Raw genomic sequence first — 27,259 nt, 5'->3', positions numbered from 1 at the left:
GAACGTGGAGCTGATGGACTGAACCTGGGTCAGAGGAAAGAGGTATTGTGCTTTGTCTAATCCCCTGGCTGTCCCGAACACGGAAGTAGTTTTGGTTAATGGGCACTCGGTGGTGGCCCTTTTCGACTCTGGAAGTAGCATTAGCATTGTTGCTCATCGATTCATTCTACCGCGACAGTGGCTGTCCCAGCTCGTGAGGGTGACTTGTGGACACGGTAAGACCCAGTCGTATTGGTCTGCTAGCTGTTACATAACCTGGAAGGGTGTACTGAGACACCTCGCGGTGGCTGTGTTACCTGATCCACTCTTTCCAGTTATCCTAGGACAAGACTGGTCTGAAAGTGAATGCGGTAGAAGAACCAACACTCTCACCGCCGAGTTGGGTTTAACTATAGGCGGGCAGGGCACCGTCCCCGTGGCTCCCACGCCGTGCAGTTCGGCAACTAATGACGATGCTGGGATCTGAGGGGACGTATTTTTGTCGACGGACCTTGACCTGGGAGTACAACCTGGACTGGTTGTTGACAACCCTCCGGCTCCAGGGGATCCTTTAAGTCAGGTCGACATTCAATTCAAGTCCACAGCAGCGTCATTTAAAAGAGAGCAATGGAACAATGACTCTCTAAAGTTTGCTCGGAATGCTCTTGTTTCCGCTAGATGCTCTAATGCCACCCGGGCCCTACTTCGTCCTGGACAATGATTTGCTGTATCAAGTCACAGATTATGAAGGCAAGGCGCGGAAGTTGTTGCTAGTCCCACGGACCTACTGGCGGGAGGTCTGTGAACTGGCTCACACCCACCTCCATGGCGCCCACCTTGGGGCCGAGAAAACGCTGGAGAGAATAAAGTTCCAGTTTTATTGGCCCGGGATTAACGAGGAGAAAGAAGTCCTCACGGACAAGGGTACCCCCTTTACTTTAGATACGTTCAGGGAGGTTGCCAAGTTACTTCATATTAATAGTGATGAGCGAGCACCAAAGTGTTCGGGTGTTCGGTCCGAACACATCGCGATGTTCGTGTGCTCTACCAAGCACCCGAGTATAATGTAAGTCAATGGGAGACAACCAGGCACCCCTTGCTCTGAAGAGGGGAGGGTGCCCGGTCCATTGCAAAAGGTCAGAAAGTGACAGAAACACCACCCAAATGGACCGGGAACAGCATGGGAACGATGTCTGGATGCATCTTGGACTCCCAAGTCGCTGCTGGGAACCAGTTTGTCCGAGTTGTACGCCACTTTTACAGACTGACAAAAACACGCCCAAAACCCCCCAAAAAAATCAATTTTACAGGAATAATGACGCTCTAAAACATTATATGCCAGTGCCTGCAGGTGAGCTGACGCTCTAAAACATTGTCGGGCAACTGGTGGGCCGCGGCACACTGGTGCACCGTGGAATTTTCTAGGGGCGCTGCAAAAACTTTTGTAAAATATTTAAAATTGCTAGTGTTTTTGAACTTTTGGATGATTAAAAAGATAATGTTTAAAAAAAAAGATTATGTCGGAAAAACAGATAATGGAACACTTACGGAAACAAAGTCTAAGAAACGCGAGAGACTTCAAATGATCAACAAGGAAATGCACGTCTGTCTTTCGAAAACTGATCCTCGCATCAATCTCATATTTGCTGAAAAACAATCTCAACGTTCACATTAATTAAATTTAAGATTTATCCTTTGATTCCTTTAGTAATAAAATGTCTTTCAAACTTGTAAAATTAACTGTTTTTATTGGCGATTGTCCATAGATTGTGTCGTCATGACTTTATTTATGGGCTGTCCCTCAGGTGCGCCGTAAAAGAAAATGTTTGGACTTAGTGTGCCGCAACTCGAAAAAGGTTGCCTTTCACTGCTCAAAAACATGATATGGGAGTGCCTGCAGGTAAGCTGACGCTCTAAAACATGATATGGGAGTGCATGCTGTTTAGCACCCGATGACGTGTTCCGGCCAGCCAATCACTGTAATGCCAGCACCTGTACTTACCTGCCCCTTGATTGGCTGTCTCCAACCTACGAAATGTGCGGGGCGGAGACTCGAGCATGGCGCACGAGCACATGTGGTGCTCGTTCGAGTATCGCCATGCTCCGAACACGTTTGGCCGAGCATGCTCGCTCATCAGTACGTATTAAGCATCTGAAAACCTCGGTTTATCACCCCCAGACGGACAGGTCGGTCGAGCATTTTAACCAAACCCTCAAACTGATGCTCCGCAAGGTAGTTGACGCAGACAGTAGGAACTCGGACCAACTTTTACACTTTGTGCTTTTTGCCTATTGGGAGGTGCCTCAAGCCTTCACAGGGTTTTTTCCCCTTTTGAGCTCTTATATGGCCGCCAATCCCAGGGCATTTTAGATATTGTCAAAGAAGGATGGGAAGGGGAGGCACTTCCCTCCACCAGTATTTTGGAGTACATTGTGCAACTGCGCGAAAGGTTAGAAAAAATTCGACCCCTTCTAAAGGAACACATGTCGAGGGCCCAAGCTGCGCAGGCGCGTAATTACAATCGTAACACAACCCTCCGTGAGTTTCAGCCAGGGGATCATGTGATGGTGCTCGTGCCTACCTCCCACTCCAAATTGCTAGCCCATTGGCAGGGCCCATACGAGATAAAAGAAAGAGAGGGGCTCGTCGACTATTTGGTGAAACAACCGAATCGTCAACCGAGCGAGAAGGTATATCACGTAAACTTGCTGAAACCTTGGAGGGACTGGGAGGACCGCCCTTGCGCGACGAAAACCCTCTCCCTTTTCTCACAGAAAACAGTACTTAATCTTCGACCCAATTTGACGCCCCTCCAAAGGCAGGAGCTACAGTCTGCAATCCTGTCCGTCCCGGAGGTAGTCAGTGAAACACCTGGGTGCACCTCGTGGATTGAGCACGACATCGTGACTGACCCGGGGATGGTGGTAAAGGAACGGCCCTATCGCCTCCCGGAGGCAAAACAGGCCGAGGTGGAGCTGGAAGTGCAAAGGATGCTCGACATGGATATTATGGAGGAGAACCACAGCCCAATGCCCGATGGCTCGTGGAGATTCTGTAATGACTTTAGACGTCTTAATCAGGTCTCCAAATTCGATGCCTACCTTATGCCCCGAGTAGATGAGCTCATTGAACGCTTGGGTACAGCTCATTTCTTGACTACTCTTGATATGACTAAAGAGTAGTGACAAGTTCCCATAACGGCATCCGCTAAAGAAAAAAACGCCTTCAGCACCCCTAGCGGGCATTGGCAATATAAGGTCCTCCAATTTGGACTCCACGGAGCCCCAGCGACCTTCCAGCATCTGGTAGATAGAGTGCTAAAGGCCCACCAGTCCTATTGTGCCGCCTACCTGGGTGACGTAGTCATCTATTCCGGCACCTGGGAGGAACATATCTTGCACGTTTACGCCGTCCTCTTAACACTAGCGAAGGATGGCCTCCGTATTAATCCCAGCAAATGTTATTTTGGGTTTCACGAGGCCAAGTATTTACGCTACCTGGTGGGCGGAGGACTGGTGAAACCGTAATGCTCAAAAATTAAAGACATCTTGGAATGGCTCCGTCCAATAACCAAGAAGCAGGTGCAAGCCTTCTTGGGGTTAGCAGGTTACTACCGCCGGTTCATACCCCGTTTCTCCGAGAGAGCCGCACCCTTGACGAACTTGACAAAGATGCGGGCCCCTGTATATGTGGTATGGGATCACCTAACAGAACAGGCATTCAGTGACCTAAAGACGGCCCTGACCATGGCACCAATACTGAGAACCCCTGATTTTTCTCCCTCATTTATCCTCCAGACTGATGTTTCAGACACAGGTCTAGGCGCCGTGCTGAGCCAAAGCATCAATGGTGTCGAGCACCTGTGTTACCTGAACCAGAAACTGCTGGATCGGGAGACCAGATATGCTGCGGTGGAAAGAGAAGCCTTGGCGATCAAGTGGGTGGTGACACACCTGAGGTAGTACCTGTTGGGTTGGGAGTTCACTCTGGTCTCTTTTCCTGTCACGCACGCGCGCATAGGGAGCCGCGGAAAGACCCAACGAGCCGCGTATCACATCGGGCCAGGGGATCAAGGCGAGGCACTAAGATTTCTTTCTTTTGTTCCCACAGAAAGACAGATACAATGCCACCATAAAGTCCCGGACGCCTGGAAAACACCTTCCTTCCTGGTCCCACCGTGATGATGTCACTCCTCCCACACACACACTTTGGTTCCCTCCCAGCATTCCATTCAATTTCCGGTCCCTCAATATTTAAGTTCCCCCCTGCAACTGAGACTGTGAGATGCAATGACTGGTTGTCAGAGCATAGTGACTGAAATATTAACTTGGATATTTTCTTTTTGTTTTGTACAGTATACGGGGCTGGAAACCCCAAACCTTGATCTGTTTTTGTCTCGTTATTAGACATTGACAGGACAGGAACTCAATGACAGGAAACTAAAGCACTGAAACTGGAAACAGGAGGCTTGGGGGCAGCAGACGCCACTCAGACTTGCCCGGCCAAGTCCTGCCTGTGGACCTCCTTTTCTTCCTTATTGTTAGGTTTTTCTGGGACACCGTTTCAGATCCTTTTTTCACTTTGTTCATCCTGCTAATGATAGTTCAGGATCTTCCTTTATTTGTGTCATTCACCTTCCGTTAAGTTTTCAGCTTTCTTAAAATGTTGAGACCACAAGTAGGTGGTCTCTGGTGCTTCTGGTGGCTATTGGGACCCCAATTTAGAACATAGCTGGCTCTTTGTTTTTGTTATCCGGACCCTTTTTTATGTGTCTCCTGTTAGAGAGGACCCCATCGGCAAAGATCTTCGTTTCGGGTCCACTACCTCTCGTCAGACGATCCAACGAGTACTACAGTCGTCTGCTAGGATTGAACAACTGGCTACAGGGTTTCTGCAAGAAGAAGGATGTCGGTTTCATCAACAATTGGAATCTCTTTTGGAAAGGCCGCGTCTCTTCAAGCATGATGGCCTGCATCCGAACAGTTTCGGCCCCTGGGTCCTCTCCGAAAACATATGGAAGGTAATTCGTTTATCTTGACTATCTATCTCTGCTCTTAACCACTTCTGAAATAATACTGTGGTGCCAGGACATGATAAGTGTTTAATAGAGTCTTCCGTTAAAGTGCACAACATTAATACTGTAATAAGCAATCTCAATGCACGTAGAAAATCTAGGAAATATGGCATAAACTCCAATAATCTAATTAAAATTACTATTTTAGAGGAACAATGTATTAAAACTATAAAAACAGATCACAGATTAAACAAAAATACACACAGAGCGCTAATAAAATAATTTAGTTCCTATTCCAAATATCAATAACGCACATAGTACTCATCTCTGCACCTCTGAAACATTAAATATGGCTCTATTAAATGTTAGAGCTTTAACTAACAAAACGTTTTTATCAACGATCTTATTAGTGATAAAAAAAATAGATCTTATTGCACTAAGTGAAACATGGCTTAGTTCAGATGCGGCAGTTTTAATCGAATCTGCGCCTCCGGATTACAGTTTTACTCGTGCAGACCGCCAGGGAAAAAGGGGGGGCGGATTGGCTAACATTTACTCGAGCCGATTAAAATGTAAAGATGTCAGTTTTGGTAAGTTCAAGTCCTTTGAGTATCTCGCCATTGTTATTCATGGAGATTCTCAAGTTCTAGTATTATCCGTGTATAGACCTCCTAAATATAACGCGTCTTTTTGAGGAATTCTCTGACTTAATGTCAATTTTAATTACTAACTATGACACACTCCTAATAGTTGGCGACTTTAATTTTCATATAGATAATCAGTGTGATCTAAAAGTAAAAGAATTTATGAACCTCCTGGATTCTTTTGATTTGAGACAACTCATAAATCAGCCTACACATAAAGCAGGTCATACGTTAGACTTAGTGATTACTAAAGGACTGAAAGTTGATATAAAACAGATCATTGATATTGGTCTATCAGACCATTTTCTTCTACTTTTAATATAGAAATAATGATAAAAACTACTCATGAGAAGCATATTGTTAAAAACGCTTCTTTGACTCAGCAGCAGCTTTAAAACTTACAAACATTCTAAGCAATCAGTCCGTTTATAGTGCCAACTATAATAGCGAGGATAATGTAAATAGTAAGGTGGAAAGATTTAATTCTAAAGTAAGAGCTGCTGTTGACATAGTTGCACCTGAAAAGACAGTGAAAAAATCTTCTAGCATTGTTATACCATGGAAGACCCAAAGAGTGTCTGATTTAAAGAGAACATGCCGTAGAGCTGAGCGTCAATGGAGGAAGACTAAACTTACTATCCATTATGAAATATTAAAAGTTAAAATAACAGAATACAATAACACTGTCCGTCTTGAGAGGCGCTGCTATTTCTCTAAGATTATAAATAACAATGCTAGTAATCCCAGAGTCTTATTTTCTACAATTGATCGTCTTGTAAACCCAGGTAACTCAAAGGAATGCCCCTAAGTACTTCCAGTGAAACCTGTGAGGCTTGCTGTATTTTCAATCAAAAATTAATGATATTAGAAATAACATAGTATATCTCCCCAACACTAAGGATCCTCCAAACCCCACATCCTGTTATAAACAAATTAAACTCTTTCACTAGGATAGATTTACCTGATTTAAAAAATAATCTCTCAATTAAAACCCTCCACCTGCGTCCTTGACCCGATACCAACAAGGTTTTTCAAAGAAGTATCAGGCGTGCTAATTGATAATGTTCTGGACATAGTAAATTCGTCATTAGATACGGGGGTCTTCCCAGACTGTCTTAAGACTGCTGTAGTTAAACCCCTACTTAAGAAACATAATCTTGACCCCTCAGCTCTTGAAAATTTTAGACCCATCTCTAACCTGCCTTTCTTAAGTAAAGTTCTGGAGAAGGCAGACATTATGCAGTTAAATGACCACCTCAATAAACCTGCTATTCTTGATAAATTTCAGTCGGGTTTTAGAACAAATCACAGCACAGAAACTGCACTCTTACCTGACAGGGAGAAAATTCTTTGTTAGTTGTGGTAATCAAATCTCAAAGACACATGATATCCGATATGGTGGTCCACAAGGCTCTATCCTGGTCTGCTGCTCTTCTCAATCTACATGCTCCCGTTAGGTCAGATTATCTCAGGTTACAACGTGAGCTACCACAGCTATGCTGATGACACACAGCTGTACTTATCAATAGCACCTGATGACCCCGACTCTCTTGATTCACTAACACAATGTCTTACTGGTATTTCTGAACGGATGAATAGTAATTTTCTCAAACTAAATAAAGAGAAAACTGAAATTTTAGTAATTGGCAATAATGGATTCAGCGAGGTTATCAGAAATAAACTTGATGCACTAGGATTGAAAGTTAAGACGGAAGTAAAAAATTTAGGGGTAACCGTTGACTGTAATCTGAATTTTAAATCACATATTCATCAGACCACTAGGACAGCATTTTTTCACTTAAGAAACATAAGTAAAGTTAGACCTCTTATATCATTGAAAGATGCTGAGAAATTAGTTCACGCGTTTGTTTTCAGTCGACTAGATTACTGTAACGCACTCCTCTCAGGACCACCCAAAAAAGACATAAATCACTTGCAACGAGTTCAGAATGCAGCTGCTAGAATCCTAACTAGGAAAAGAAAATCCGAGCACATTTCTCCAGTTTTGATGTCACTACACTGGTTACCTGTGCCATTCAGGATTGACTTTAAAATTCTGCTTATGGTTTATAAAGCCTTAAATATTCTCGCTCCATCTTATATATCATAATGTCTGACACCTTATATTCCAAATCGTAACCTTAGATCTTCAAATGAGTGTCTCCTTATAATTCCAAAAGCTAAACTTAAAAGAAGTGGTGAGTCGGGCAGGCGGCCTTCTGCTGTTATGCACCTCAAATATGGAATAGCCTGCCAATAGGAATTCACCAGGCTGATACAGTAGAGCTCTTTAAAACACTGCTGAGAACACATTACTGTAACATGGCCTTCTTATAACTTCACTTTCACTTAATCCTGATACTCTGTATGTTCAATTCTTCATCATTACTATTCATGGTGGCTCTAAAATCCGTACTGACCCCAACTCTCTCTTCTGTTTCCTTTTCTGCCTTGTGCCACCTCTACCTACTTAAAGCACCGTGATGTTCCAACAATGATGGATTAAAAGCCAGAAGTCTGTATGACCATCATCATCAAGTCCTTCCATGAAAACCCTAAATCCAAAGAGGACTGTTTGATTTATCAGGTAGAATGTCCAGAGGGGACTGGTCAGGGGGTCTCTTGATCTGGAATCCCTACAGATTTTATTTTTTTCTCCAGCCGTCTGGAGTTTTTTTTGTTTTTTCTGTCCCCCCTGGCCATCGGACCACCTTACTCTTATTCGATGTTAACTAATGTTGTCTAATTTTAATTTCTGCGACTTTTATTTTTCTATTCTTCATTATGTAAAGCACTTTGAGCTTCTGTTTGTATGAAAATGTGCTATAGAAATAAATGTTGTTGTTGTATTAATCTGTATGTCAGGAAATTCCTGCGTCTTTATTTTTCACCAACGGTATGTTCTTACTTTTCTCTTTTAGGGGTTTTACTAGCCCTGGAATTGGATTCTGCAATCAGTTTTTTAAAAATTAAGCCGACTTGAATTTTGTTTTCATGACATTTTGGTTATTTACATGCACCGCTGTTTGGTGTCTACAATTGTTAGGATCGTGACCCGCGTTTTTAGAACATGACGGGTTAAAAGGACGCATTTCTAAGCCCTTCAAGGATAATGAAATCCTCTCTCAAACGTCCTTTTCATTCGTGTTTTCTGCTTTGAGTTTCTGTTTAGTTTTGGATTACGATTTTGGGTCTCATTTTGGCTTTGGTTGGGGGCGTTGGTTGACTTCTAGTTTGGCTTTTCGCTACGTCCTTTTCCCCGTAACCATCATGAAATACTCCATGCTGGTGTGCCTAACTTAACACCTCCCTGCGTCTTTAGTAAAAGATGTTGTTTTTTTCCCTTTATTGTGCTCAGTCTTGATTTGGATTTTTGTAGTTTTTGTTCTACACTCTGGATGCTGTTGTTTTGTATTTAGTTTGATTGTTTTTGATGTACCTGAATGTTTTTTATTTCATTAAATTAATTGATGTTTGTTTCGGCCTGAGGTTCTGGAGGACCTTTTTTTATTTTAAGCTTTTTGGTTTTCAGCCTTTTTGGATTGTGTAGGCCTTAGGTCTCTTTTGAAGCATTCAAGGCCTATTATGAGCTTTGTAGGCCTCCATCACAGCACTGCTATTTCCTGTCTGTTGATCCCAGTTGTCACCACCAGACAGACTCACCAGGCATTCTGGGTTAGCAGCCATGCACGGAGTTTGCCCTGAGCCAAGGAAGGACTTAAGAGATTTTGAACGCCTGTTTGTAGTTTGGGGGTCTCTTTAATAAAGAAGGAGGTGCATTGATGTTTGTCAGAGGCTGACACATTATGGGTGCTTACAGTGCTGATGGGCTCCTCTAGGGGGCGCTGGAACATAAGACGAATCACAAGCAGGTGACTTGCAAGGTCAGAAGCCTCGTGGGCGACTGGATGAAGAAGTTTTCTCTTTAGCTCAGCTTGTTTAAGGAGGTGCTGTCTGATTGGGGTTGGCATCTCACTGCTGGTGGACATGTGACGACTATGAGAGAGGCAGGATCAACACACACTCAACAAATTTCAGTATTGGCGACTACTGAGGTCATTTCCATATTTGGTTAGACAGTTTGAGTAAATCCAATAAATTCAAAGGAAACAAGATGACTAACAAGAAGATTAATAAAAGTGCAACAAATACAAGGAGATCACTCACTAAAAATAGTCGACTCCAAGTAGATGGCACACACGGGGTACTGAGGACTGCAGGAAACGGGCCGGCTGACACAGGAGCTCCAGGAGTTGGATGAGCAGCTGTTGCAGGTCAGTGTAACATCTAAAAATGGAAGAAGACACAGAAAGAACGTGAAAACATCTCAACGCTGACCACACTGGCTGAAACACAACCAGGTGGCTGCCATTTTGAGGGACTCCTCGACTGAAGGCTCAGTGAGACAAATGGCAGCACAGGACATATGGGGTTCATTTTGTGGCCAACATTCTGGCTGTACCCTCACCACTCCAGGTCCTGCTTCCAATCCCCTACCAGTTCCTGTCTGAGTGGAATCCACATGCCTCTGGTACTCTTATCCCAAATAGGAGTGTGCCAGGCTAACTGGGAGTAATACTGTAAGTATGTGCCAGGATAGACTTCTGCCCCATCAGCCCTGAACCAGATCTAACTTTGTGACAGCCTTGACATTGCATTTGTGGTTGTTGGGATCTTTAAACACAGTCAGGCCATGGATGGATACAAATTCTCGACAATTTGGACAGTTTCTTTTACACCCCCCTGGTCACTTACTGGGTTTGTTGCACAGGCTGCCCTGACAGCAGCTGATCTGTGATGTGGAGACGGGCAGATGATGGGCGCTATATTGATTGTCACAGATGCTTTGTGAAGCACATCCTCTGTATGATGTCCCTCCTAACAGGTCATCTAAAACAGGAGACACAAACACCGAGTTCAGAGGACGTCGTCCTTAAAAAGTGGCAAAAAGTCAACAGAGCACAAATGTGAACGATTCTCCTTTGGTGAGCTGATTGTTGGTCTGTCACAAACACCACAGGGGTCTCCTTTCACACATTACAGAGTTCACAACAAGACCCTTAGGTCAGTTATTAGGAAAACAAAATCTCTCTCTCTATATATATATATGCATATATCTCAATATAAAATACTAAGGCCTCATGGTTACTCGTGGACCACTGCAGCTACAGCGGTCATCTTGGTGGTAATCAAAAGCTTATGATGAGATCGAGGCTGGTGAGGCACAATATTCGGATGATGGGAACCCCCACAAAGTTTTTGGGGTTGACGTCTTTCTTACGCAGGCTGCACAGGTAGGCTGATCCAGAAGGTGGCATGACAGAGAGATAAAGTCGAGCAGTGACATCTGCTGAGCATGAAGCAAACTATTGAAGACAGTTACATAACAGGAAGAAGACTGAGAGTGTCAAGTAAATACAACACGTCAACCTACTGGGGCTGGAACCCTGATCTTGGGGGGACCTGAAGTCTGTGCGTAGCTATTAATAATTTAAAATAAAGAGGTTCTAAGCTTAAAAGAAAAGTCACATCAACAATCTCAAGCAGTAATCCAAGCAAAACGCAGCATCGCCTGAGAGAGGCTCACATATGGCGCCAGAGAACAAAATTACCAACACGACTAACAAGCTTGTCTCATCTTCACAAATACTGAATGAGCAGGGAACAGTGGCCAGGATGGACTTAGGAGTCCACCCAGAATACAGAGGGCTGAAGGTCCACCATCACTGAGCCAATGGCGTCCTGGATCAGAGGAAATCCCAAACACAGCCTGTTAAAAAATAATCGAAGCTGTGCACACAAAGAGCAGCTTCAGGACTTTTCCTTCTTTTTCTCGACTTTTTCTGATGGATTAACCTTCAGTTGTGAATATCGCACTTTTACTGGAATACTGGGGGCCGAGCGTTATAATGAAGACTTAAAGAGCCCAGGAGATGAAGGAAGGAACAAGAGAACAAAAAAACAGAAAATGTCCAAATTCAAGGCAAGACGCAAAACTAGCAGTCAAAACCGAAAGACAACCAAACCTCTAAAGAGCCTTTCTGAACTCAACGTCTGCCACTTAACACACTCTTTAGGTTGTTCTTCAGTCCACTGACGGATGCCTGTGGTGCAATGCATTAGGGGTCTGTGGCGGTCCTGGGTTTTAATAAAATCAGTCAGGCAGCTCGGACCTCGTGAGTGTAGGTAAGTCGTGCAGCCTCAGTGAACGTAATGAGGGACTGCGCTAAACGTGCACAACAAGCTGCTGTCCCTCATCTTGGCTCAGCGGGCAGAAAACGGGTCTGAGACTGAGACAGAGTGGAGGAAGAGTGGAGGAAAATCGCAGAGAAGATAAAGAGAAGGATGAGCCACGTGCAGAGGAAAGGCGGTCAGGGAAGCCCCGTGTGGAGCGAGAGGAACGGGTGACTTGTTGCACTTTTGATTGGAATTAAACTGCACTCAGTAATTTGCACCAGTCCATCCTCGGTTCCTGTCTTTTGACGTCCTAAGATCAGGAAGATGCCAAGGCTGCAGGCACCTGGGGCATCACAATGCCTGAATGTGTCATTTTATGCCCCAATGATGTCAAACACTACGTCACTTCGGGTCATGTGACGCTTTGGGCCCCAGTAAGCAAACTAGCACAGTGACCTGCGTAAAACAGAAAACACGCTGACAAAATTTACAATAAATACAAATCCTTTCTTGAACCCGCTACAAAAGTGGCCACAACAATCAAATTATCGCACATCTGTTCATGACTATGGCAACCATACAAAAACTGACAATAACAGTGGCCAATGAGAAACAAGCGGCTGGTTGAAGCGTTTTAAGTTGATCAAGAGTTTGGCGTACCCGAGCTGAAGCAGGAGTCTTGGGGTCCGGTGCAGTTCACCGTGTTCTGGCAGCTGGCGTCACTTCCGGTGCAGCACACCAAGCCATTTGGATCGGTGGAAACATTAACTGCAATTACAGAAAGCAAGAACAAATAAGTGAATACGTTAAAAAATAAGAATAAATGCGGTAGGAATGAGAACGAGACCCTGGAGCCTCCAGCAGAACAGGCCAGCCCTGCACTTGTGAAGCGTCACTACCTCCACCTAGTGGGCACGTCAGGCACTGCCAGGGGGCAGTCAATCCAGAATCACATGACCTGTTCACATCATGAAAAGGAAGCCCTGGTGTGAATTGGGTTAAAACAGGAATAGAGTACAAAACAATACAATACTATACTATACAATACAATACAATCTATTGTTGTGTAGCCCAAAATCACACAAGAAGTGCCACAGTGGGCTTTACCAGGCCCAGCCTCTTGACAGCCCCCCAGCCTTGACTCTATAAGAAGACAAGAAAAGACCCTTGTAGGGAAAAAAAGAAGAAACCTTGGGAAAGGCAGTCAGTTCAAAGAGAGACCCCTTTACAGGTAGGGTGGGCATGCAGCGGGTGTCAAATTAAGGGGGTCAATACAACACAATACACAGAACAGAACAGAACACAAGTCATCGTCAATACAATATAATAGTAAAATAAAAATTTTACAAGTACAGAGCAGAATTTAACAGTAGATAATATCCCATAATAGGATTTGGATTTATTCAGAGAGTCCTGGAGACCTTGGCATCAAGCTGCCTCCCCCTATTGGCCAATCCACAGCTGAGTCAGTGCTGGCCCAGCCAATCCGATGACAGGACCCCTCTACCCGGCGATTCCTGTGATCCTCCATCAGGGATGACGTAGGCAGGCAGAACAACTTGGCAGGTGGGCCGTGGCACCAAGTGGCACATTTGAGTACTGACTTACTTCTGCACGGAGAAATGGCAGAAATGAAAGCAGGTTACGAAATGCGGTGGTTCATCAGCAGAAGTTAAGACCACTTTGGGGAAGAAAACACTAAAGGTGACCATTTAGATGGGGGGCTTGATGATGAAGGTAACGCCAATTCATGATTCAGGGTCCCAGAAATGGATTACTGAACCTCTTTATTTGGTGCCATGCAGTGTAGATGTGCTGGTAACCATGAAGTGGTTGAATGAAGTGCAGATTTTGGCGACACAACACGACTTCTACAACAATACAGCTGTTTCCCCTTTGTACATTTCTCTTTTGTTCAATAATTACGCCACTCCATTTAGCTGTTCTTCATCTCTACCATTCACTTATCCTAAGTTGATGCACTAATAATAATAATACTAATAAAAATAATAGTACATTTTAGGTATATAGCGCCTTTCCTGTCCTCAAGGAACTTCACAGAGTCTCAGAAAGAACAGCAGGACATAAGTAACGTTGGATACAAATATTCTCTGCATGGAACACTAGAACCGATAAATAAATTATATATAAAGTAATAACTAGAATAAAAGATAATAAACTACTAAATAAAATGCTAAATTCAATCCTAAAAGAAACCCTTAGCAAATGACACCATGTGTGACATAACACACACACACACAAACTACTGTTGAGCAGCAGGACATGGAGGTCATCTGAAAGAAGGGCAGAAGGTCAGATGAAGTTAAAAGCCTTCCTGAGTTTTCAGCTGTTTTTTAAAAGAATGAATGGAGTCCGCTGATGTAATTAGTTTTGGGAGGTCACTGCAAAGTCTGGGCGCTATACAGCTGCTGTCACCCAGTTAGTGAGGGACACAACAACACGGCCAGAATCGGAGGAGCTCAGAGGACGAACAGGAGCAGAGCGATGGAGAAGGTCACTCATGTAGTTTGGTGTGCGGCCATTTAAAGCTTTGTAGGTGAATTTATATTCAATCCTGTCAGGCACAGGGAGCCAGTGAAGGTGGAGCAGGATGGGTGTGATGTGCTCGCTGTTGCTGGTCCGTGTCAGGACTCTCGCCGCAGAGTTTTGAATCGGCCGGACCAGTAGGGAGTTACAGTAGTCGATGCAGGATGTGATCAAAGCAGGACAAGATCCTCAGCATTAGAAAAGGAGAAGAAGGAGTGAACGTGGGATATGTGATGGAGGTGAAAGTTTCTTAATGTGATTTATGTGGGTGGAATAAGAGAGAGAGGAATCAAAAATGACCCCAAGATTCCTTGAATCAGAAGAAGGTCTGATGAGATCACCATCAAGAGTGACTGAGGAGGAGTTCATTTTCTTAAGTTGTGTTTTAGTGCCAGCGTGCAGGAGTTCAGTGCCACTGCAGTTTCATTTTAAAGAGTTCTGCTCCATCTGGGTTTTAATTTCACCGAGTCAGGTTGTGAGCTGAGACAGGCTTGATGGATTTTCACTTTAAACGTTAAAACAGAGTTGAGCGTCGTCTACATAAGAGTGATAACCCAGTAGTCCGTAGCTCTGAACGATATGGCCAAATGGACGCATGTCGATACAGAAGAGCAGACAGCCGAGGACAGAGCGCTGAGGGAAAAAAAGATGTCCATCTGCCACAACGGGCAGGACCAGCCCTGGAGTTGGCATGTTCTCCCCGTGTGTCTGTGGACTTCAGATGTGGTTTGATTGCTGGATGTTACAAGTGCATCATTAAGTTGGCACAATCTCTTCATCCTCACTGGTGTTGTTAAATGTCTTCCTCCCAGTTTAGGCTCACTGGGAGCTCCCTGCGTTTTGCATGTTGCTTACCCAGTGAATGATCGGAGATGGCGCTCTAACAGGCATTCAGTATTTCATGTCCATGGTATGCTTGTAGAAATGCAGTATATACACGGAAAAAGTTTCATTTCTATGTCTGTCGTAATGGGTAGTGGGTAGTGCTGCTGCCTCACAGTTAGGAGACCCAGGTTTGCATGTTGTCTGCGTGGGTTTCCTCCTGGTGCTCCAGTTTTCTTCCACAGTCCAAAGACATGCAGGTGAGGTGCATTGGTGACTCTAAATTGTCCCTAGAGTGTGCTTGGTGTGTGTGTGTGTGTGTGTGTGTGTGCCCTGCGGTGGGCTGGTGCCCTGCCCAGTGTTTGTTTCCTGCCTTGCGCCCTGTGTTGGCTGGGATTGGCTCCAGCAGACCCCCGTGACCCTTTAGTTAGGATGCAGCGGGTCAGATAATGGATGGATATTAAAACACTGCTTACTAGCATAAGGCACCGCAGCCTCACCAGCCAGCACACACTATGGCCAGCGGTCAGAGTAGGAGAAAGCCCTGGAGGAGTAACATGAGTCACCAAAATGACATTGTGCCAACATCTGCAGCCGGCTTAGTGACATTCTTAAGTTGCATTAACTCAGAAATTAGGGGTTATGGCCAAATGGACACATAGTGATACAGAAGAGCAGAGGGCAGAGCCCTGAGGAACTCCTTGTGTGACTGGCACTGAGCTGAATCTGCTGAGGCCAAGACTAACATACTCTGGGACTTGAACCACTGGAGGGCAGTGCCAGAGACACCCAGCATGGTCTTCATTCTGGTCCCGAGTGTCAAATGCTGCCCTGAGGTCTGACAGAATGAACAGGCTGGCTTGTCCAGAGTCTGCCGCCATAAGCACATCGTCGGTTAACCTTAGCAGGGCAGACTCACAGCTGTGCTGCACCCTGCTGCCAAACTGAAAGGCTTCCATCAAATTATTAGAAGTTAAGTAATCGGTGAGTTGGAAGGCTACAACATGCTCAAGAACTTTTGACAGGAAAGGTAAGCGAGAGGTGAGTCAAAAACCATTCAGACCACTGGACTTACAGAAGCGATTTTAAAAGTGGTTGACACAAAGCCGATGTCAAGGGATGTATTTATTTTGTTGCACTACCTACCTACTTCTTCATCAGACTGCCATGGCACCCTAACACAAGTTCTACTTACAGTTGTGCTAACTGAGACCAGCAGTTCCCTTCTTCACATCGAGCAGACGTGGCCCACCAGAAATGTCAACTCTGCTAAAAGTTACAACTGGAAACAAACTCACAAAGATTGCTGTCCCTCCAGCCTCTCATGAGACATAAAGCTGTAAGAGACACTACTCCCGTTTTTCGTTGCCTCTTCTCATTACTTGCAGGCCCTTCTGTGTGGCTGGCACCGGACATAAGGGGCGCCGATTCTGAGGACTCTGTCAGGGAGTTCTCTCTGCTGTGGAACCCCACCACCACATTTGGCCCCTGTGGTACTACGAGGGGCAAAAGACAAGGAGCACAAGGCTGGCAAAGGTCCAGCTTGAGGTCCCTGATTGGCAGTGATCAGCCTGTGCTCTGCAATTTTAGGAGAGAATCGATCTTTTTAAAGGCCTCACCGTTGTTAGCGTTACAAAGATCCGTCGCACAGCACTCTGATAGCCACACTTGATTTCCATATCCGTAGCTCACAGATGCATTCACATTGCAGCTTTCCGGAGCTGCACAAGTCCGCTGATAGAAGAAGGCGCCTGTGGAAAAGTGCATCAGACAAAACAGAACAAATGAATCAGCTTAACTTTGTGTTATAAAGAGTCCCCACTGAAAATGGCCTTCAGCTCCTGATCTGAGCCCACCTAACAGAGTTAATAAGTGGGATGACCTCAGGACAGCCAGGTCGCCACAGTGCTCAATAAAACATGCCGATATCCAAGTGTGTCACACTCTCCACTGATTAAAGCTGCCACCTTCATCCTGCGTCTGACACCAGTGTCACAAAATTCAAATGCCATATTAAGGTGCCACCTCAGGTGCCCTGCTAGCTGATTAACATTTGGCCTAACAGTGAATTTAAAAAATGACAAACCACTTATGGCCCTCATCCACTGTCGGTCACAGGGACTCACCATGTCTGCTTTCAATTTGTGAGCAGCAGTGGGTCCAAGGCATGAAACGGCATTCATACACGCCATCCCATAAGTCCAATCAGCCAGGCACACAAGAAGAGGACTCGGTGAGAATGGGCAAAGCGCACTCAGACACTGAGCGGGCAGAGAACTGCAGGTAGCATTCGTGCTCTTGACTGAGACGTGACACCACTGGATGCCAGCCATAGCCAGGAATTCATTTCAGTGGGATGACAAAGTGCATGAATCGTAATCCCACCTGACTAATCAGTTAGAACTGTCATAAAACAGACGTGAGGGGGCCTCAGTCATGAACCCCCCCAGCCTCACCTACGCATCACTGAATGTAACATAAAAACCTCTCACTAAAAATGATAAACGTGTTCGTGTAATGCTGGACGACTGCCTTCATGTGGACAGCAGGCTGTGAATTCCGACCTGAGACGATGAAACAGGAGAAAGCAGAGGCCCAAAATCAGGTGCCAAGGCAGAGGGGCACAATAAGTCAACTCACCGGAGGAGTACGTCAGCGTCGTCACACACATGGGGGTCGAAGCCGGACATACCATTGTGGTGTTTGCACAGGCATCCCAGGAGACCGAAGAGGAGCAGCCATAGCAGGTCACTGGTGAATCTGAAAGCAAAAAGCAGAAAATCGAGTCAGCCATCTGAAAGCGTAAGTCGGGGTCGGTCAGTTTGCCATTGGAAATGAGAGCGGCGTCTCCTTCGGCTTCGATCACAAGGCTCCATATCTATCAGAAGATGGTCAGATTCAGCTTGGATTGTGCTTTGGTTTCACTGAACTCAAACTCCACTTCAGAGTCTTTCTTGTTAGACAGCTTTCACTAAGAGCACAAAGTTGTGACCTCCTTATCGTCATCAGGACCTCTCCCAGTCTATGGGGCTGTTGTGAAATCATTTCAAAGAGTAGAGAAGGAAAAGCCAACATCTGAAGATGATGTGAAAAGGGAAGACTGAAGGCCCTGTCAAGCTAAACAGCACAGCGATGCCCTTGTTGCTGCCATCGCAGCAGAGGGTCACCGTGTCCAATAGGAGAAATGTACCTAGTGCTTTTGAGACTCCTTGGGCCAGTAGAAGGCCTCATGCTGTAGCCTCACAAGCGTACTGGGAGGAGCGGTCAATCCGGTCTTCTCCAGACCATCTCTTAAGGTGAGGAAAACACAGGGGGAGAGTTTGGGTCTGGGGCCCCCAAAAAGGCAATACTGTGGCGTACACAGAAGTAGGGTGGGTCACAACTTAAATGGCCCTCCTTGATCCAGAAAGCCTGGGTTAAACTTACAGAATGAAGCTGAGAGGTGAGAAGGAGAAATGAGTTCAGTAGTGGGTAAGCGGACGGTCTACCCAATAGGGCCATCGGGGGCCTCCTTTCTTCAGATGGCTTATTTCTTTGGTTCTCCTGCCAGTACTTGTTCTTTTGTTTATCTACTGTTTCTTTCAATTTCTGATTGCTACTCGGGTCTTTAAATGGGGTTCTTGAGCGTCCCCCAACATCCCCAGCCCATTACTAACATTCAAGAGGTTAGAGGATCTACTACAAAATCATGAGATGTCACCATTAGCAGTTTCCGAGTACCCTGATATTGCTATCACCAGTGGCATGGAAGGATTTAGAAGATGTGAAGAACTGGGCCAGCCTCTACCTTTCCTAATGAGAAGGCACCACAAGGCCCTCTTCTAGTGTCCGGGCAAGATGGAGGACAAGACAGATCTTGAGTGAGACTTTGTGATTTCCAGGAGTCCCCTCAACTAAACTGTGCCCATGTCACAAGACGATAGACGTCACCATTGGCAACAACTCACAAGTAGAATTGGGCTCATTGCACAGTCTTCCCTGGCAGCAGTTCATTTGCGAAGGAAGGAAAATCCCGGTAATTAAGTTGGCTTTGGCTGGATTCTCACAGACTTCACTTGAAGAGCAGCCCAGAAACGTGTTCATCCCATTGTCTGTGCAGGAAAGAAAGAAGAGAGGAGCATTTAGTGTGGAAAAGGAACAATTCAAGTAGATGACAAAATATACTGGGTGAACAGGAATGGGGCACAGGGATTGGTGAAGCGGACGACAGCTCTAGGGATATGGGATCACTTGCCACTTTGTGGCGGCGCATGTTCTCCTGTGTCCATGTGCTGTTTCTTCAAACATCCTACGTTCCTCTTAAAGTCCTGTAGTTCAGTTTATAGACATCTCTGTGATTGACGCAGTGGATGTGTGTATGAGCGTCAGCAGGCCCTGTGACGGACCACTGCTGCTTCTCAGGTGACTGCCTGCTTGGATCTGACGATATGGGGATCGAGTTCATGTTTAATGGAACAATAAATAAATAAATAAACCTAAAGAAGGTGGTCGTTTTCTAACAAATGTACGGTCATCTTGTAAGTGGACGAGTGAAACCATTCTTTTACTGACCCCGTTTTTCTATGACAGTGACATAGTGGGCCAGAGTCTGCCTGTTATTAGTGAGTGAAAGGAAGTAACCAACCAGGACAGGATGCCAGCCACCATGTGGCATTCAGAAGCCCGATTTGCAGCCTCTAACTAACCATGACACAGATATCTTAGAAATGTGGGAGGAAAACCGAAAGTCAAGAAATGAAGACACGTGTGGAACGTGTGACCTCCCCACTGATAGGAACTGGAGCCCTGGAGCCCTGACAGCAGAGCTAATCACTGTGCCACCATGCTGCTCATTCAGCAAAACACTGTGAGAGTCAACAAGTCCATCCACAAGGATGTCCTCCTGTTGCTTCACCACCCAACTTGATAACCTTGTTAAGAAAGGCAAAGACGAATATGAAACTTTGGTACAATAAAGCCAACTGAATGTCATGCCCTCAAGCTGAACTAAAATCAGCCATTTTTATTCTTGCGTGAACTTTCACATACAGACACTAAAAATGCCATCCAGGTCCCTAAAATTAAGATATTTCAGATAACTCACCTGCTGTGAAGCAATGGTCTTGTATTCCTGTGCAGTTGATGACGTTTGTGCAAATCCCATTATCCCCGGCACAGCACACCAGGCCATTGGCATCCATCGATGTGTTCACTGAAACGAGAGAAGTAACGACGACAGACCTGGGATTACAAATATGTGCGTAGGAGACCTGATTGAGATCTTTCAGATGTGTTTCATGTGAATTAATGCCAAGTCCCTTTATAAATCTCAAGATGTTGAAATTGGAGGTACTGTAAATGTTGGTTATGGATGAGACTTCAAATGGGAAATGACAATAATAATAATTTTAACAATAACAATAATTTATGGAAAAAGATGATCCACTGTGGCAACTCCTGATGGGAGCAACCGAAAGGAGAAGAAGAAGAAGAAGAAGAAGAAGAAGAAGAGACAAAGAGTGGAAAGAAAAAAAACCTCTCATGACAGACGAAGGCCAACATCTCATCTCATCTCATCATTTTCTGAAACTGCTTTACCTGGTGAGCGCTTTAGAACATTAGAACATTGGAACACTCTAGACGAGAACAGGCCATTCAGCCCAACAAAGCTCGCCAGTCCTCTCCACTTATTTACATCAAGTCGAGTTTTGAAAGTCCCTAACGTCTTACTGTCTACCACACTACTTGGTCGCTTATTCCAAGTGGCTACCGTTCTTTGTGTAAAGAAAAACTTCCTAATGTTTGTGTGAAATTTACCCTTCACAAGTTTCCAACTGTGTCCCCTTGTTCTTGATGAACTCATTTTAAAATACAAGTCTCGATCCACTGGACTAATCCCCTTCATAATTTTAAACACTTCAATCATGTCACCTCTTAATCTTCTTTTCTTTAAACTGTAAAGGCTCAGCTCTTTTAATCTTTCCTCATAATTCATCCCCTGTAGCCCTGGAATCAGCCTAGTCGCTCTTCTCTGGACCTTTTCTTGAGCTGCTCTGTCCTTTTTGTAGCCTGGAGACCAAAACGGCACACAGGACTCCAGATGAGGCCTCACCAGGGTGTTATAAAGGTTGAGCAGAACCTCCTTGGACTTGTACTCCACAGATCAAGGCGCTATATAACCTGACATTCTGTTAGCCTTCTTAATGGCTTCTGAACACTGTTGGGAAGTTGATAGCTTAGAGTCCACTACGACTCCTCAGTCCTTCTCATAAGGTGGACTCTCGATTTTCCGACCGCCCATTGTGTATTCAAACCTCACATTTTTACTTCTTATGTGTAATTCTTTACATTTACTGACATTAAATTTCATCTTCCACAATTCTGCCCAAGCCTGTCTGCTATCCAAGTCCTTCTGTGATGATATAATGGATTCCAAATTATCTGCTAACCCACCTATCTTGGTATCATCTGCAAACTTAACCAGCTTGTAACTTATATTCCTATCTAAATCATTTATAGATATTAAAAATAGCAGCGGCCCTAGCACTGCCCCCTGCTGGTCACCACTCTTAACATCGGCCAGTTCTGATGAGGTTCCTCACACCATCACCCTCTGCTTCCCGTGTGTCAGCCAATTCTGCACCCCACACCCTGAACTGCCACTTCTTTTAACTTGATGCCCAACCTCTCATGTGGCACCTCATCAAACGCTTTCTGAAAGTACAGATAAATAATCTCATCTGCTCGACTCTGGTCGTTTCATATTTTTGTTGTCTCCTCATAGAATTCCAACATGTTAGTAAAGCACGACCTCCCTCTTCTGACCCCACGCTGACTGTTCAGAATAACTCCTGTCCTTGCCATGTGTTGCTCAATCTTATCCTTAATAATTCCTTCCACTAATTTTCCTGTGATGCATGTTAAGCTTACTGGTCTATAGTTGCTCTGATCTGCCCTGTCACCCTTTTTATTTTTTTTATCATTTAATGGGATGATATTTGCCATTTTCCAGTCCTTTGGAATCTCTCCAGTGCACAGTGACTCCCAGTGACAAACAGCAACATCATGAATGTGAAAGCAATAAAACAAGGCTGCCAACACTCGGTGAGTATACAGATGGACCCGTCGTTGTACCACAGAGGCCCATTTCTCCTTAATAACTCGGTCAGCGAGTGCCAATGATTTGCCAGGCTGGAGTCTCTTACCGTTCTCATTGTTGCACAGTGAAGTGTTGCAGCACTGTGAAATCCACATGGTGTTCCCAAATCCGTAGTTAACGGAAGAATTCACATTACAAGTCTGTGGGCTCATGCAGTTTCTAGTCAAAATGCTGGAGCTGTAGACACCTTAGGGAGAAACAAGAAAAGCAAACTCAAGTTTTAGTCTGATGATCCTCACGTCAGCTCATCTCCATTTGTATGAAGTGTTCTCCACAGCCACATCACCTGCACAGACTGGTGTAGCAGAGCATAGATAAGTGAAGATGGCGGAGCGTTAGGATGGGGAGTAAGCGTCTCTGTGAATCAGCCTGCTAGTCGATGGGCATTGATATGCCAAAGCCCACCCTATTTTTGGAAAGTAAAGAGTCAGGAGTGTCACAGGTGCCAGCTGGCATTGTCCCCTTCAAGTAAGCTGCTGTTTTATTAACCAGCAATAAATGGATTGAAGACGAGTCACCAATAGCGTTAGCTTGATCCTATGCAGGACTGAGATGAAGAGGATTTGAGGACTCCACCATCAGCTTCCTCAGCATGAGCTGGGGATTCAGGGTGCAAGAAACAGCTGGAAGCAGAAACTGCCGATGTAGGTGACTTGATCAGAATTAGCTGAGGTCAGCTGTGGAGTTTAGCAGGGGTCAGCGAGGGGGCCATTGCCCTTTACATTCATACAAAGCAATAGCAGAGGACTGCTAAGGTCACCAGTCGACCCATCAAACCCTTGGAAATGGATGAGAGCAGATACAGTATAAATATACAGGCTCACATATAGGAAATGAAGATATACCGTACACTCTAATCACACCACAAGAGTGGGCAGAACAGGCTGTAGTTCATCTTAAAACTGTACGTCAAACTTGAATCTGCAGAGTGAGATTATCTAACATGGATCAGGGCTTGGACCCCAATAGTGACTGACATCATGTGGCCCCACATGCTTTGGTGTTGTCCTAAACTAAAGTCCGTATGGATGAAGATATTTACACATTAATTAGAGTGTGCTGGACTTGCAATCATCTCTAGAATGATAGAACATTAGATGGGGATTTCCTGCACACGCTGGCTCAATAAGAATCATAAAGCGCCCTTCATAACTCAGTGTGAAAATGGCAAGTTCAGGTCTGCATTTAGGGCCTCTGGGCTACAGGCACTTTTGGGGCCCTACCTACAAAAAACAGTACGAGTGTTGTACACGTCAACGTCTCAGTGACACACACAGTAAAGTCAATGGCGACCACCAAGACTCAGCTTTAAAACAAATGGCAAATATCTGAAGAACAGAAGAAAATAACATGGACTTTCTCTCTGCAATGATGAGAGACCAGGTCTCGAAGCTGCATCAAAGCCTCCCTCGGCCAATGCTGCACAGATGACAAGTAATCACCACAAACCAGAGTCTGAAAAGTTCATCTCTACAACAGTCTTGCCATCCGTCCAGGACATTGATACTGGCAGGGTCATCAGGAGGGCCACAATGTTATTAAGGACAGCACACGCCCGCAACATACGGTCGTATCTTCACACTTCTGCCATCAGGGGACTGTGAAACCAACGACCAGACTAACAAACAGCTTCTACCCACAGGCCATCAGACTCACGACTAATCCATTTATCACGGCTCCCTCCACTTTCCATCACCTCCATTGTCTGCAGCACAAGGCACTGTATTTGTATTTTTTTTGGATTATTTTCTGATTTCTGCTTAATTATTACTTTTAGGTTAACTTCTAATCTTATCTAATTTATTGTTTGCTGCGAGGGAGACTGCTAAAGTAAGAATTTCATTGCATGGTTTGAACCTCTTGAATCCTGAATCAAAGGCGTACAAAAGCAGGAATATCTGATGCTGCAGACGCCATTCTGTATATCAACACAGACACATGCATGTGTTTCCAAATGGGACTTTCTGGATTTCTTAGCAGCAGATCATTAAAATCATGTTTTCAAACCAGGCCGCTCTCAGTTGACATCAGACTCAAGTGATTCATTCTCTCCTGCGTCCTTGTGGACCCGAGTCTGTTCTCCATTAGCCTGAGCTTGGAGGAAGACCACTCAGCACTTGCGTTTGAGGCAGGAATATCAGCTAAAGCCTGAAACAATGTCTGCATTTGGGAAAATGTCCTGTGAGTTTTCACTCTAAGACACTGAAACAGATCAGGATGGACAAAGCGCCTTTAGTGCGTTAAAGAACATTTTCAGTGTCAGTAAAGCACTGGTCTTATGGAGTAGCAGCTCCATACTCTTCATCTAATCTTCTACAAGAGTCTTTCTATTTTCACTAAAAAATGCACTTCTTGTAATTTGCTTTAAAAGTTTGTTGTGTATTTTTTTGCTTAGTAGATGGAATGTAAATTCATGTTAATAAAAGTGTTTACTAAATAAAAACTGAATGGGGAGGAAATACTTAAAGATCATTAAACTAAAATCTTTAGTCGGTTCAGTGGATTTGCGACATGCACACAGACTTACCACGTGTCGACTTATATACAATAAAAACTGACGGGCCGCTGCTCCAGTAAGCCGCTGCTCTTATCTGGCCACAAAAATGAATGAACTTGTTTGGGTGTCAAACTGTGCAGAGCATCTTAAGAATGTGTCAAGAATTCCTGAATGTTCCTGTAGCATAGAGTATGGGTGCCGGACTCGGCCAGCATCTCCACATCACTGCTGTTGTCTGGACCAGTATGAGGGTTGGGGTTGTTGTCTTGTCTAATTAGCTCGCAGCACCGGGTTCAAGTGCATTTCTAAGTGTTGTGTTAGATGTTTGACTGTGGCGTTTTAACTCTTATTAATAAACAGATATCCAGAAATAGTGAGTAGCCGAGTGAACCAAACACATCTGATCTGCATAACCTGGAAAGAATGAGCCATGCTGGGCCCAGTGGGCCACTCACATCAAACAAATAAATCAAAATGGCAGTGCAACAAGGAACAGCCCAAGAAGCCAAACGGACGTAATAACAGAGGCGTTGAGGCGGGATGTTCATGTTAGTCGTCACAGAGGACTCACCAAAAGTGGACAACTGGAGACTTGATGAGCATTCCATACTGGAAGACTGGCATGTCATGTTGGCACCGCTGCTGCTACACAAATCCCAGGAATCAGAAGAAGAGCAACTGTTACAAGTCAGACGGGAGGCTGAAAATACAAATGACCAAAAATGTTTATGACACGGATAAGATGGCTTATTGATCATTGGATATTCATAAACCATTTGGATCCTTGAGATGTTTCTGAAATTCTTGCAATCTTTTCTTTCTTTTCTCCTCAAACTGACAGACCCGTTGCCTTGTGGCTTTTGCTTATTGATTGTGATTTAAGACCTAAGTCAACGTTTTCCACTTGGAATTGACTGTTTGGGTGACAATGAGGCGCAGTGGACAAGCTGCAGTTATGATAACAAATACACAAGAGGGCCAAAGGTCTAAAAACTTTAGAAGGCCTAAAAAATACAAAGCATGAAATAATGAATCCACTCACAATGATGTGGAAGTAACTAAAGTTATAAAAGCTCTTTGTAGTCGCAGCTGTAACATTTTACAAGTTACCAGAGTCCGACTAACGTAAAACACATCGACATTCTCCAGGGCCATTTAAAAATGTTAACCAGTCAATCACAGGCAGGCAACCTTAACGCTGGCGGTAGATGTAATCGAGTGAAACGATCAAATTGTCTTCCAGCAGGTCACATAAAACCTGGGAATGTGTCCTCAAGGATTTTACTGCCAACCTTCACCTCTCCATGCGATTATCAAAGTGTCTCATTTTGTGCCTCTGAAGAGAAGTCCTACAGTCTGTGCGCAGTGTGCAGTTTGGGTCTCCAGGCTACAAAAAGGACAGAGCAGCACTAGAGAAGGTCCAGAGAAGAGCGACCAGGCTGATTCAGGGCTACAGGGGTTGAATTATGAGGAAAGATTAAAAGAGCTGAGCCTTTACAGTTTAAACAAAAGAAGATTAAGAGGGGACCTGATTGAAGTGTTTAAAATTATGAAGGGAATTAGTCCAGTGGATCGAGACTTGTATTTTAAAATGAGTTCATCAAGAACACGGGGTCACAGTTGGAAACTTGTGAAGGGGAAATTTCATACAAATATTAGGAAGTTTTTCTTTACACAAAGAACGATAGACACTTGGAATAAGCGACCAAGTAGTGTGGTAGACAGTAAGACGTTAGGGACTTTCAAAACTCGACTTGATGTTTTCTTGGAGGAAACAAGTGGATAAGACTGGCGAGCTTTGTTGGGCTGAATGGCCTGCTCTCGTCTCGAGTGCTCAAATGTTCTAAAAGTCCCAAAGCTGGCAAAGGTGACCAGAAGGGCAATTTGATATCTGCAGTTTCTCCAAAAACCTGTTGGCTCCAATAAAAGAAGTGGCATTTCTGGATCCCACCTTGAGGCAAATGGGCAGACAGGAAGGGTGGGCTGTGAATCTGAGCAGTGCCTTGGACGTGACAGCACAGAGGATTTCGGATCCAAGTGGAAGGCGTTTCTTTCTAATGCTGAGTGCTCAGTAAGTATTCATAAATCCAGTCTAAAATGTCTAAAAGTCTGAAATGGCCGCCACGTGCAGGAATGTTCTACAACTCACCAGGATGATTACAGAGACTACTTTGACAGCAAAACATAGAAGAACAATAATCTGCTGAAGCACATCCCAGTAGCACATAAAGTCCTCGATCTACAGGAGAAAAAGAAAAACTAATAAGTGAGGCAGACGAGGAGAATACATTTTAGAAACTCAAATCTGAATTAGAAGAACACAAATGACGTTATTAGCCCTGCTCTCAAGCAAAAAAGAAGGCCACACATGAGGCACGTCTATGACATCAGGTACGGTCACCGCACTTGTAATGTGAACTTTGTGTAAGAAATACAAAAA

The 27,259-nt window shown here is 44.6% G+C and overlaps 1 protein-coding gene across 1 annotated transcript in view; it reads right to left on the bottom strand.

The window, feature by feature from the left end:
* Positions 1–27,259, bottom strand: part of LOC120517732 — a 154,726-nt gene that overhangs the window by 67,609 nt on the left and 59,858 nt on the right. The window contains exons 36-45 of the mRNA XM_039740230.1: positions 26,969–27,058; positions 25,391–25,519; positions 22,369–22,509; positions 20,268–20,375; positions 19,132–19,275; positions 17,825–17,944; positions 16,804–16,935; positions 12,476–12,583; positions 10,394–10,528; positions 9,806–9,925 (exon numbers count right to left, since the gene is read on the bottom strand). Of these exons, the coding sequence (XP_039596164.1) occupies positions 9,806–9,925; positions 10,394–10,528; positions 12,476–12,583; positions 16,804–16,935; positions 17,825–17,944; positions 19,132–19,275; positions 20,268–20,375; positions 22,369–22,509; positions 25,391–25,519; positions 26,969–27,058 (1,227 nt within the window). The remainder of the gene's footprint in view (positions 1–9,805; positions 9,926–10,393; positions 10,529–12,475; positions 12,584–16,803; positions 16,936–17,824; positions 17,945–19,131; positions 19,276–20,267; positions 20,376–22,368; positions 22,510–25,390; positions 25,520–26,968; positions 27,059–27,259) is intronic.

Source organism: Polypterus senegalus, chromosome 1 (genome assembly GCF_016835505.1).
Source record: "Polypterus senegalus isolate Bchr_013 chromosome 1, ASM1683550v1, whole genome shotgun sequence".
Classification (NCBI taxonomy): domain Eukaryota; kingdom Metazoa; phylum Chordata; class Cladistia; order Polypteriformes; family Polypteridae; genus Polypterus; species Polypterus senegalus.
The sequence above is the reverse complement of the archived record's forward strand: the minus strand, read 5'-3'. Positions and strand labels throughout refer to the sequence as shown.